This window comes from Physcomitrium patens, chromosome 26 (assembly GCF_059467195.1).
Source record: "Physcomitrium patens ecotype Gransden chromosome 26, ASM5946719v1, whole genome shotgun sequence".
Lineage (NCBI taxonomy): Eukaryota > Viridiplantae > Streptophyta > Bryopsida > Funariales > Funariaceae > Physcomitrium > Physcomitrium patens.
Window position 1 is genome coordinate 1,492,214 of NC_143435.1, and position 13,428 is coordinate 1,505,641.

Sequence of the window (13,428 nt, forward strand, 5' to 3'; positions counted from 1 at the left end):
CCCTTCCTGGATGGAGCCTTGACGACGATGGCGATGACGACGACGACGACGACGACGACGATAGTAGGTGCTCATTCTCTTGCAACCCCGGGGGGTACCACCACCCAGGGGAAGCAGAAAAAGACGCAGCGGAGAAACCCCCCCCCCCAACCCCCGACGAGACCCGGATCCTATCAGGCAGGTATCTCGAGGGTTTCTGACCCCCCCTGGTCTGAGTGAGAGGTGAGCCTGGCTGGACCAGGTCCTGAGGGAGGGAGGGGGGCCGTGCCAGCTCATGGCTGCGAGGGGTCGACTCTTCCACGCCATGTGGTGCTGCTGCTGCGTTGTCCCCTCCCCCCGGCATCTAATTGCCGCTGCCTTTTGTTAGCGTCGCGTCTACAGCGACATTGGCTGGCGTCACACTCTGCCGTCACCGTACGTTCGCAGCTCCTCCGTCCCCGTCCTCCCCTCGCCCTCGTTCGGACTGACTCCAGTAGCCAATTAAGTAATTGGCTCCGTGCGGTAGGGTGCTGGCTCCGCCTCCACATATAATTCTCCTCTCTCCCTCTCGTCATCTTAAAATAATGGAAAGGAGAAAGTACCTGTCACCTGCTTTTGATGTCTATGATTTGGATATTTTAATATAATAATGATAATATTAATAATAATAATACTAGCAAACAAGTGTACTTTTTTTTTTTTTTTTTCTGACGATGTGCCAACACAACGCACTGGATATCTGTAAGTATGTGCTATTGTTATGATTTTTCACAGAATTTGGGTTTCTATTTACTTTGCTCCCCCCCTTTTTTTTTTCTTTTTCCTTTTTTTCTAATTCTCGCCCATTTTCCCCTTACTGTATGCATACGTGTGCATATGTACTTGTACATAAATATGTACTCAAAATGTACGCATGAGGTTCATTTTAAGGTATTCCGTATATAATTTCAGATCTGAGTAGTTTCAAATAGCAATAATATCCCATGTAAGATTTTTGACCAAGCCGGAAAAAAAAAATCTCTAATATTGAATGTAGTTTACCTTTCCGCAATAGAGTCATTGAGATTTGTTTTTTATAACCAGAGAGCAGAAAACATAAAGCAATACTATGTACTCACACGTAACAGAAGCAAATCAACACAACCGAATCTCGAAATGTGAATTTCAAAATTAAGAAAATTACACAAAGCCACGCATAATTGAGATTCTTAATTGTGCATCCGATAATACTTACGGGAACATATATATATATATATATATATATTCTTACATATCAAGTTTGTTTATAATAAAAGTTCACTATTGTGTTTTGACATTCTCCAGTCAATATAGATATTTAGGAAAGTACATACATCCATACATACATCTCTCTCTCCCTCCAAACATATACAGATCCAACCATCCATACATTCACCCTGCATTCATCCATTCTCACATTCATCATTACAATACTTCATTCGTCATTCATTCGTGTGTGGAGTCCATGGCATCAGCGATATTCAGTTTGGGACATTCAGCGGGGATTCCGCTGCTGCCTGATCCGATTCGGCATGTCGACATGATCAATGCTTCGGTGAGTCCCCTTTCACACCGCGGCCATGAAATCAGCACCGATAGAGAGTGAGCGAGAGACAGAGAGAGAGGGACTTGCAAACACCGAACGACGCAGCGTCGGAGGAGAATGGGAATTGTGGTTGGAGGAACAGAGGGAGGGAGTCGCGGAGTGTATCGAAGAAGAAGAAGCAGAAGAAGCATTTAGAGGGACTGGGCGGAGGGAGGGAGGGAGGGAGAAGCTATGGAGACTAATGGGACACCCCGTGGTAATGGTGGTGGTGGTAGTGGCTATGGTGAGGAGGAGGAGCATGGCCCTCTGGCCATGGCGCTCCTGCTGCCTCCGCTGCCCTCCCTTGTGTCTCGCCTTCGCAATGGTCGCGAGGCTCAGGTCCTGCTTGACCTCGACTCCATCGCCGCCTCCTTTGACTCCCTTTATCGTGCTTTCATAGCCCTCGCCAATGCCTCCCATCACCTGCAAGGCGCCTGGGACCAGCTCTGGCTTGCACAGGATCCGTCTGTCGTCAAAGCCATTCCTGTCATTGCTCGAGAGATGTCGCGCCTCAACTGGGCCAGGGCAAAGCTCATGGAACGGATGGACTGTCAGCTCCGGTTGTTGCACTCGTGCGCGGATGCGTTGCGTCACTTCGTGGAGGTCAATGCCACTCTTGCGGAAGAACTGCGCATGGAAGGCGTCGAGCGCCTCGCGGTCGATAAGGAGCTTCTAATGGAGATGGAGCGCGGCATTGAGCTGCGCGTCCGGCGTGTCTTAGAAGGCTCTTTCGACGTCTCTGGAGAGCCTTAGAGCCCGTTCTCTGCTTTACGAAATTGGTTCACTCGAACAGTTGAAGCGCCTCCAAGACGCACAGTGCTGCAGCAATCGGGGGTTTCAAGTTAACTGTACTTGAAATGCAACATGGTTGTGCGTTTTCTATGTGGGAAGAGAGGGTTGAGTTATGGTCGTGGAACATTTTCCTCCGCTTCTCTTGTTTGATGGTGATCTGCTGCTGGACAAATGTCTTTTATGCATTTGCTTTAGAGAAGTTGATATGCTCCGTACGCCAAGCTAATCTTGGAAGCCACTGCTTCCAGAACTCCTGTGCTTACAAGAGATTTTCACACGTTCGCACTAAATGGTGGAAAAGTTCAGGAGGGGAATCTTGCTCACCACTGGTCCACCTGCGTTTGTGATGAGCGACGAACGTTAGCTGATTACCTAGAATTCATCTCCGAGCAATTCAAACCTCAAGACGGGTTACAACTTCAATTCAGATGGCCTGTTTTAAGTGTTCAGCATTCAAGAAAGGCTGTCAAGTTGTTCGGCGATAACATTATCGGCACATAATGGGAGGTGCTCTAGTATTGCTCTCATGGTTATCAGGAATTCAAAACTCGGTATCAAGGGTTGAGTATATCGCGTAAGAGTGTAGTTTGCATTTTCGAAGCACTTGGTAAATGGAAAGCTGGGCAAGGGCGGCGACGGGCAATCGAACTTCTCCGCAAATCCGATTATGCACGTGGTGTGGAGCGACATCCGCTTTACATGGAGCTTGCCAATAATGTATGTAGCATACCAATGGTTCATGATCAAGTATCCGCGAACTTATAGCTTGCCGATCTACGCTGCTCCTTCTGCAACTTTCCTCCCGAGACAAAGATGCTAATTCCAAAGAGAGTTGCCGCAAGGGGCAACAGCTGATTATGTCCTGCACACGCACGACATGCGCCAAGTAACCGCAAACTCTCCGGAGCTGAAGCGAATCACTGGTGAGATGATTCTAAGACCACCAATTGACACTTAGACTCACCCTAATCTTGCACTCCAGAACATACTAATGCATATTTTATAGCGAAACTTGTCTGTTTTCATGGAATGGGACACATGGAAGAACTGTTATGTTTGCATGTACAAACCTATGCATTTAGAAGTTTCTTCAATATAAACACACTGTGAAGCATCATTTTGTTATTTTCTATAATAAATATTTTCATAAAAGTTGTGGATTTTTAGGTGTATTAATGTAGAAGACAATTCAAACCTGATTGTCTCACTATATTTAAGCTTACCAAGTTTTTCAATATATCACTCTCAAGCTTTAGCAGTGTTTACACATTATCAGTCTTGTATGTATAATGAAAATGCAAAGTTATGGTTTGATTCACATCTCAAGATTATTAAATGTCATCTGGGATATTATATTAGCTATTTTTTTAACATGAAATTATCTCACTTGAGCCTCTGTGCAAAATTGTGTTTAAAATCCAAACATGAGATTGTTTTATCTTGTCACTCAATCATGATTAGTATAGTGACTACTTATTTATTATGCCTTTAATTTAGTCCATTGTTATTCAAGGTATGAAAAGAAAAAAAACATATATATTCTAGATTAATATATTTAAAGTTATCACATATCATACATTGATATTGTTAATGAGGTTATAATGCCTACCGTGAATGAAGCTATTGCATGGGTTTATACTTTGGTGCAGAGTAATTGTAAGCTTTTCTGAGTATAGGCAAATGTTACATGTAAACTTAAAATATATTAATACTAGAAAAATGTTTATTTGAGAGAAATCCATTCTAATTTCTGTGAATATCTACAATAATATTTTTGTAAAAATAAATCTTGTATGCATGTTATTGATGCAAAAAAATCCTAATCCAATTCTCATTAATTGCAATATTTTATTTTGAAATGCAATGTTGGTAACATTTGTTTAGCCTCAATTTATTTTTACAAATAACATATTGTTTTTAATTTTTAATTAAGTAATTATACTAAAATAAAAAAAATCAACTCAAGCATCATAGATGTAATATTTGGAATATAAATTATAAAGGTGACACCTTGCTCTAAATAGAATAAGGTTTTAGAATTACAATGAAGTCTTTATTATAACCAAAAATTTCAATTATTATTATTATTATTATCATCATCATATAATTATTTCTATATTCATGTCTTTTAACTTGTTTTTCATGATATCTTTGATTATTATATCTTATTTCAAATTCTACATTAATATGTATATTAATAATATTATATAACTATTTTTTAAAAAATATATTTTTTTTTATATTTAAAAAACCAAAACTTTATAAATATGATCTATTTATTTATTTATTTATTTATATATACACATACATAATTTTTCAAATCATTCTTTTGTACATAACTTGATTGAAATCTACACAATTCAACTATATGTTATTTAGTATTTGATAAAATTGTATATTTAATAAAACAAAAATAGATTAGAAGATATTGTTTGTATGCAAATTTTATTTTATACTAGATGGATAGAATTTAATTTGGTCTACAAGGACTAATATGATGTAAGCATCACATTTCAAATAAATATTTAAATAATCTTGAAGATTAGATGTTAGATAGATGATTTAGACATTTGTCATATAAAAATTATGAATTTTTTTTAAAATAAAGATAAATAAATTTATTATTGAATGGAATTACCATAAATATTTTTATAGTACTTTTATTAGAAGTTTCTAATCAACATCTTGTAAAATTCAGTAATAAATAAATTTAGTTTTATAATCATATTTTTTGCTATTTAAAATTTATGTGAAGAAAAAAAATGCTAAAGGCAAAGATTTTTTTTGTATTTTACATAATTATAGATCAAGTCACTGAGAAATTTCTTAAAAAAAATCTTCAGTTTAAATAATAGAGTTTGTTTTTTAAATTATTTTATATGACTGTTAGATGAGATTAAGTTGAATATTAAAATAAAACAAAGTATACAACTAATTCTTAAATAAGAAGTAAAATAACACAAGGTTATCAAAGCTCGTAAATATATATATATATATATATATATATATATAATTTTATAATATTATAGTATTTATAAAATTCAAGGATGAAGCATTTACATAAAATGATTTCAAGTAAATAAAAGAGAAAAAAAACAATTATTATACTATAGAAATTATAAGATTTATTAAAGTTTTTTTTGTTTTTTTTTGTTTTTTGTTTTTTTTTGCAGTACAACCTCTTTGTATTTCTTAAATATTTAAATGAATCTTTTAATATATTTTTATTTAATTTTATCATATATTATTATAATAGAAAATCTATCCTTATATTTTAAATTTTAATCACTTAAAGTTATTTTGTAGTATTGTATTTTTAAATTATTTTTTTAAAAATTCTTTGTCAAGATTCTTGTAAATTATGTGATTTATTTTTACAATTTAAATAAATATATATTTTTAGAAGAAAATGAATTATTCTTACAAGAACTTTAAAATGCATAATATTTATAAATTCCAAGTATAATATGTAACAGATATTGTTTATATTGTTTAAATAATTCAAAGAAAATAAATTATAGAAAATAGGACTACATTAGATTATTTTAAGATACTTCAAAGAAACTAATTTTGACATAGATTGAGCTTTTGGTAGTGTCATGTTATAATAATATTTTTTTTAAAAAAAACTCTTGTTTCTTAGAAGTCAACATAGAAGCATTTATCAACTTTGGTACTGGACTTAGGCTAATAGTCCTTATAAAACTTTCTCGTGACCTTACTATCTAGTATATTTGTAAACAAGATTAACATTAGCTTTAATTTTGTCAATATTGAAAGACATTAGTTGTTTGTGACAATGTATTATTGTTGCTAATAATCCCATTGCCATTGTCAAAGCTCTATTGGACTTTTAGTCACATCTTTTATAAAATGAGAATATTTAATTAACTTTCTAGGCCTATCTCATTTTAATTAAGGATTACCAATCAATTAACACTTGCTCAAGGTAACCAATTATTTGCAAGCCATATGTCATATGACCTTGTTGAGATGAACATTGTTCTAAATGAGATTTCATTATTAAATAATGAAAAACAAGTAATGTATAATGCAATTATTGTTACATTGTTACTCTTAGGTGGAAAACAATTCGTTCTACTTTTAAGATTATATTCAATCTTAATAACTATGCAAATTGCAGGATCATAAAAGAATAAAAAATAGGAAGATTGCTTAAATTTGCTATGATGTTGGTGTGAACTAAAGCTCCAATAACCAATAAGATAGCCTTTGAAGCTCTAGATATGTTGCTATATGATATAACTTGTATTATTCAGCCATTTAATGAAAAACTTTTTGTATTGGAAGATGTCTTCCAACAAATTTTGTTAGTTCTTTGTTGTAGAATAAAAATAGATATTATTAATATATGCTTGAAGTTCTTTTACTTATATCCATCTATACAAAAAAATGCAACTCATAACTAATATGAGATTGCACCAAGCTAATGGATAAGGAGGAGAAGAAAATAGATCTTTAGTAGAGTATTTGTTTTGTATTAGCAAAAGTAAAGAGAGTATTTACCAAGATATAAGGAAAAATATATTTTGAATTCTTGAAATAATTACTATTTATAGAAACATTGGTCTATTGTCTAAAAAAAATCTATGGCAATATTGCTAATCATTCTAATGATTACAATTTTATTATAAATTACGCAAATTTTATTCTCCACAAATTCATCTATTGATGCATTCAAATTTCAAATCTTATTAAATTTTCATGATTAAAGGATAAAATTTCTTTCTACTAACTCAATTTTCTATGATGACAATGATAGTCAAACACTATTTTAAGTTGAATTTCTTTATACTCTTTTTATAAAATGGATTGCTATCTCATCCACTAAAATTAAAGATTGGAGTTTTAATAATTGTTTTACTGAACATGGTAAGAGAAACATGTTAAGAGAAATATTACATGTTCCAAAGATGCTGAATTCTTTGAAAATACTAAAAATGTTTTTTATAGTAAAATACTTGAACACTAACATTCCCCATAACTGTCAGACTATGAAATCTTTACATTTGTTTTTTATTTGATGCAAAGCAAGGGCCCCAACGCCATTACTGATTTGAGGAGGAAAGAGAGAGTGTGGAAAAAGGGTTTTCAGTTCTGATGGGGCTTTGGAAGCACGGTCGTGGGTCCAATGCCCTCCCATGAGCGCGAAGCAAGAAAGGGTGCCACGTATTGGAAGACGAGAAAAAGCCTCCCGTCGGACGAATTCTCCTGCTCGTCCGTCCATCCGTCTGTCCGTTGAGCCTACCGACAGGTGTGAGACCTCGGGATATTGTTACTATTCCTCATGCGATGCACTTGGCTATGCGCTTTCGTGTCTATTTCTCTCTGAGAGCACTAGCCATGGGTGCTGTTCTCCGCTGGGAGCCGCATTACGTGCCTTGGCAAAGCGGTGCAGGGCTCTTGGTGTGGCGGTAATGCAGGTGGCCGTGCTTTTGGGAGAGAACCCCCCCCCCCCCCCCAACTGGATATTGATGCATACTTTCCTGCGGACAAGATTTTTTCGTTCACAAGTCGGCTTACAATAGCCCTCCAAGGACGAAGGAATTTTCAACTGGGTTTTGTTTGGCACCCTTGGAATGGACAGAGCGATAGGAAAGCGTGTTCCATGAGCAATTTGATTTCCTGCAGCCCAGCTGCAACATTGAAATTTCGGGTGTCATGATTTGGGCTGCAAGTGCTGCCATACCTCTGTCTCTTTCTCTCTTTCTTCCTGTTCGAAACCTTGGTCTCAATTATTCTCATCCTTCCGGCTTGCGCCTCCGCGTTGCATTCCTTGCTCAGAAGCGATTAACCCCCGAAACCGGGGTAGATAACTGCAGACCCCCGGAGTTCTCAGTCGCGATGGACACATCCTTGTGGTCAAGTGTGCAAATCCCCTATGGACATGTCCAGGACCTGCGCAGTGCACATATAACTTCATTAATCCTCGCACCACTAAAATCTCAGGGTTTCTCTGGTAAAAGAGCATTCGTAAATCACCTGATTGCAAGACTTCCATTTCATGATTGCTCAGGGAATTCCCTCGTTTCTCAGTGACGTAAAGTTTGTAATGCGACGCAGGCTTCGTGGAAAGAGGATTTTTCTAGATCTTTTATTTTACTTTATTGCTCGTGTGGAGCTCCTAGGTTGCTGGAGATACCGATTCAATCATCCACAGAATCATTATCGCATCCTCATGGGTAAGATTCCTTGCAAAGTGGCCGCTGCATACAAACCGATCACAGACAATCTATGACACAGCTGGCAGCGTCGCTCGTTGCAAGGAAGGGTTCCGCCCGCCATGAACTTACTATTCCTCATAGCTACTCGGAATTAACGCTCTGAGATAACATTGTTAATCAGTCAATGCAACTGTAGCATTTGAAATCAGGTCCGTCTACACACATGGCGTGCACACCATCGCAGCAATGGGGACTAATACCTCCTTCACGTCTCTGGGAGGCGTGTGGACTCGATCTCGTTCTGTACGCGGGCGCAGCACAGAATCTGGGGTGTACATATTCCGCTGGTACGTGTGATCAGCAACAACCGTGGTGTTGGTGGAGCAGTTGTAGTGTTAAAGTGCGACATTGTTCAGCTGAAGCCAGTCTGTCTTTTAAATTTTAGAAGACTTCGCTTGCAAACAATCAGTAATGAAAGGATCAGAAGGAATCGCAGTATCTCATGAATATGGAATGGCAACAAACTCACGCTGCCTCCAGTTTAAGCTGCGGAGTGGGTAGCATTCCCCCTCTGTTCGTGGCGAAACGAAGTCGCGATGCCCTTTGGGAATTTGCAGGTTTTCCTTGACAGCCGCATTCTGTGGTTCAAGCCCACCAGTTCCGGTGATGGGCGTTTGAGACTGTGCATGGTGGGTTGGTTCTAGGGTTTTGAAAAACTATTTGGGCACTTGTATCCAAAGGCCCTGTCCTGGTAGGTGTTGAAGGGAGGCTGAACAGATCCAGCCCTAGCTATTATGTATGTGATGCAGGATGAAGCGGGGGCGATCGCCTTGATGATCGTCTCGCTGTGGTGCCTCGGCTCCTGGCCTGCGCTGTTCAATTTGTTGGAGAGGAAGGGGCGGATTCCCATGCACACTTACTTGGATTACACTTTCGCCAATTACGGAGTAGCCGTCCTCTTCGCCTTCACCCTCGGGGACATTGGCCCTGACACGCCGGAAGCGCCCAATTTTCTGACCCAATTGTTTCAGGAGAATGGCCCCTCGGTGGCGTTCGCTTTAGCTGGCGGGTTGGCTTTGTGTTTAGGCAACATTTCCTTGCAGTATTCGCTAGCTTTCGTTGGAATTTCTTTGACGGAGGTTGTTTCTGCAAGTGTCGCCGTGGTTCTAGGTGCTCAGCTTCTTTCCTTCACCTCATTCTTTCGTGAACAATGGACAACTGTGAGGTTTGTTCTTTCCTGTCCAAGGCAGAAGCAGCAGATAACTTTTACACGGAATAGTACAATTTACATCAACTCGTTTGTTGCTGTATCAAGCTAAAATGGTCCCATGCGCAAAATCCTTTTGAACACTGCAGTAATCAGACTGACGAAGTGATTCGTGGTTGGACTCGTTGCAGGAACAACTGTGAACTATTTTCTAGACGATGGTTTGAATCGTGCAAGCATCTTGTTTCCTGGGGTCCTTTGCTTCCTGGTGGCAGTTGTGTTGGGTTCATTCTGCCATGCCTCAAATGTGGCCGACATTCAAGCTAAACTTAAAGCTGCGGAGGCTTCTGCACAAACGTGAGCCTTTCTTTCACATCTTCCAACTGCAGCGTGATTTTTCACACTTGACGTGTCGAATCTATTGAACTGCTCACACTGTCGCGCTTGTTACAACCTATTCCGTCTCAGGCTGGAGGACAATGGAAGCTCATTCAAGAACTCGGAGGCATCTGCACCTCTGCTGATAAACCATCCAAGCAACCTGGAAACTCGTGAGTGGATTTTCGGCACTAGTTCCGCCCTCGTCTGTGTTTCTATTCATCCCCTTAGTGGCGTTGTATTTACCTCATATTTGGACCATCTACATTACCATAAGATGATGTCAGTTTGGGTCTCAAAACAGGTTTAATCAATCAATCATAACATGACATATCATTTCTCAATTTACGTGTTTCAGTTCTGAATTTATTTATATGCCGAATCTGTCACCAATGCATGACAATTCGCAATTCCTTGAAGGATCTGGACAGTATCTACTCGTCATTTTTCGTGTGGTTCTGACTCGTGTACTGAAACACAAATCGTAATGTTATCTGTCCCAGATTCCAAGTACTGTGCTGATCCAGAGATAGGGGGGAGCGCGGCCACAGGAGCGGAGTATTTTGAAAGTTTGGAGTCCCATAGAGCAATCAAGGTCAAGGGGAAGAGTGTCTTGTTTGGGCTGGGGATTGCCTTCTTTACAGGTTTATGTTGTGCAGCATTCTCTCCCTTGTTTAACTTGGCTACAAATGATCAGTTCCACCTTCTCAAGCCTGATGTGCCTCATTTGGTGGTGTACACAACTTTCTTCTACTTTTCCACTGCTTTTCTCATCTGCTCAGTTCTCGTGAATGTGTATTTTCTCTACCACCCGGTGCTGGGTATTCCCAAATCCTCACTGTCCATGTACTGCCAAGACCGCGAAGGTCGCCATATTGCGGTCATTGCTGGCCTGTTGTGTGGTATTGGGAACGGCTTCCAGTTCATGGGAGGTCAAGCTGCTGGGTACGCTGCTGCGGATGCCGTACAGGTTCATGTTCTCTTCCTTTGCACTTACTTCACAATCACATGGCTAGTTGAGGGTAGAACTGAAACTGGGGCAATAGTCACACCATGAACCGATGTGCACAAGTTGATTTCTCTGGATATCCTTGCTACCCAGTTGTCTGTTTTGAGGTGTTGACATGTAGAAACTTTGATACGAAGGTTACAAGATTAACAAACATCTGAACTGAAACAAACTGACCAAGCAGTGGGGCTGGGCTGGGATGGTGGCGCAGGCTTTACCTCTGGTGGGCACGTTGTGGGGTATAGTTCTGTTCCGAGAGTATTATGGATCATCAGGAAAGACCTACTCTCTCCTGATCGCCATGCTCTTCATGTTTGCAACAGCTGTGGTGATGCTTGTGGCTTCTTCGATGCCACGCGATGGGTCTCGGACTTAAACCCTTCACACGGACCCTTCCTTCACACATGCGTGGCTTGGCTACTACTATGGTTCTTTCAGTAAATAGATTGATTGATTGCACAGAAAGTACTTCAAGTGACTTAGGGAATTATTATTGATTTGTAGTGCACGTCTAGTGCGAATTAATTACACGTTGTGTTTGTTTGGTGAACTTTGGAGCATTTTCCTATCTGAAAAAAAAAACTCTCCTGCCTAGGAGACCCTAATTCTTCAGTTACTTTTTCATATGAAACGAGATCTATTTTTAAAAAAATACAAAAACAAAACCAGGCCGATCATGTGAAGCCTTCTTGCAGCGTCAAGGAGAGTCCATCAGCATTGCTGCTGGAGCTGCTGCGCTAGGGCAGGCACTAAGCTTTGTGATGCTCATCTCAATTGATACATTGTTCCTTTGAGACTAGCACACAGAATCTTGCTAGAAGACGCGTTCAAGTAAGAGCTTGCGTTTGGAAGTCGGTTTGTTGGATTTCGATTTTTCATTTTCTAGGTTTTTTTTGTTAATGCTAATCTAACGATAAGTGGCATAATGGTACCACCTTGACAAGGCGCGACAACGCCAGTACGACGGAGAGAGCAGCCAGGACACGCGCAAGGTACAATGCACGAAGGGAATCAGGCAAGAGACGAAGCACGGTCAAAAGGCACGGCGGGAGCACCCACGATAATCCATTGCGTCACGCACACATGGACTCATTCCGTAATGCACAAGGGCTTCTGATCCAAAAACACCAAAAGGTTCCTATTGCAGCTCTGGACATGCCAAAGATTTGCCAGCACGTCTTGCATCTGCAAAAACATTACCTAATAGCTTGTTTTGTAAAGAAGGCGGATGACATGACATGGATGGAACAGTGGATTTCGGAGCTTAAAAATATCATTCAAGTTCAATTTGCGTCACATCAAGAGGCGAGATTTGAGTACTTCTACATCCAATTCTCTGCACCGGCTGTGACGTAGAAGACGCTACAACTCAAACCGTGCTAGCTAGCAGCGGGCACGATACTGTTCCAAAAACAGATCCTCGCTTTCAACCCCCGCAAACCAGTAGGGTTATTTGTTCCCATGTGGATTGTCCTCTAATTTGTACTCTTGGAGTTCTAAGGTATGGAGGAGAAACTAACCAAATCGATGGGACACATCCTTGACATTGATTACTCAAAGACCGAAAAAATCCAAAATTTTGTTTTACTGTGGAATTAAATAAGGGATGGATCTCCTCTCTCTTAGTTCCTAGCGGGGCAGGGAATTTGGAGAGATATTGGTCATATTTGAAAACAATGATATTAAGTGCAGTAAGTGTCTCGACGTAAGATACAAGGGATTGGAATGTAGATCGCAAGGTCATTCCATCTGGACACGTTCAGTAGCACCAAATCCAAGGTACATAGAGGTATCCTGAGGCGATCAAGGGCGAGCAGCCTTGTGATCAATGCCGGATCAAAAGTGAGACAATGCAAGGGCCTCAAATGATGGTTTTGTACTGGTTACCAGAAAGAGTGCCAAACAAAAAAAAGCCAGGCTCAAACGAGCACACAAATGGGGCAGGAAGGAGCCGGAACGAAAACAGAGACGGGGATTGCAAAGCTAAACAGAGGACATGGAGGTAGATGCACAATGCGCTTACCAGAGCCTCAAAAGTTGGACAAGGTGATCAACCACCCCCTATCCAGCTCAGGACTCGGCCATGAGGTAGGAAGGGCATCATACTGCCCTTGCCCCCGCCATTGGCACCAGGGCAATATCCAATCATATCACCTAATTTTCTTCTTCCAGCTCCCTCGATTCCCTCAGCACCAGCTCCCCCGATTCAACAACAATTGATGCAGGCCCTTGCGTCACCAAAATCCCCGCTGGAGTTGACTGATATAAAAGAATT

At 39.9% G+C, this 13,428-nt stretch overlaps 1 protein-coding gene across 3 annotated transcripts; it reads left to right on the forward strand.

Annotated features, from left to right (window-relative positions):
• Positions 1–8,580: 8,580 nt before the first annotated feature.
• On the forward strand, positions 8,581–12,833 carry LOC112277707 (ureide permease 2). Of its 3 annotated transcripts, none has more exons than XR_016501218.1 (6): positions 8,581–9,729; positions 9,958–10,123; positions 10,235–10,317; positions 10,648–11,114; positions 11,365–11,984; positions 12,098–12,833. XR_016501218.1 is itself a non-coding variant. In XM_024510338.3 (5 exons), exons 1-5 carry the CDS (start codon positions 9,354–9,356, stop codon positions 11,527–11,529), a joined length of 1,257 nt encoding a protein of 418 aa, XP_024366106.1. In that variant the 5' UTR covers positions 8,581–9,353; the 3' UTR covers positions 11,530–12,833. The 3 variants fall into 3 exon arrangements, 1 of the variants encoding a protein (XP_024366106.1); XR_016501217.1 differs by having other exon boundaries at positions 8,586–9,729; positions 12,072–12,833; XM_024510338.3 differs by having other exon boundaries at positions 11,365–12,833.
• Positions 12,834–13,428: the final 595 nt, after the last annotated feature.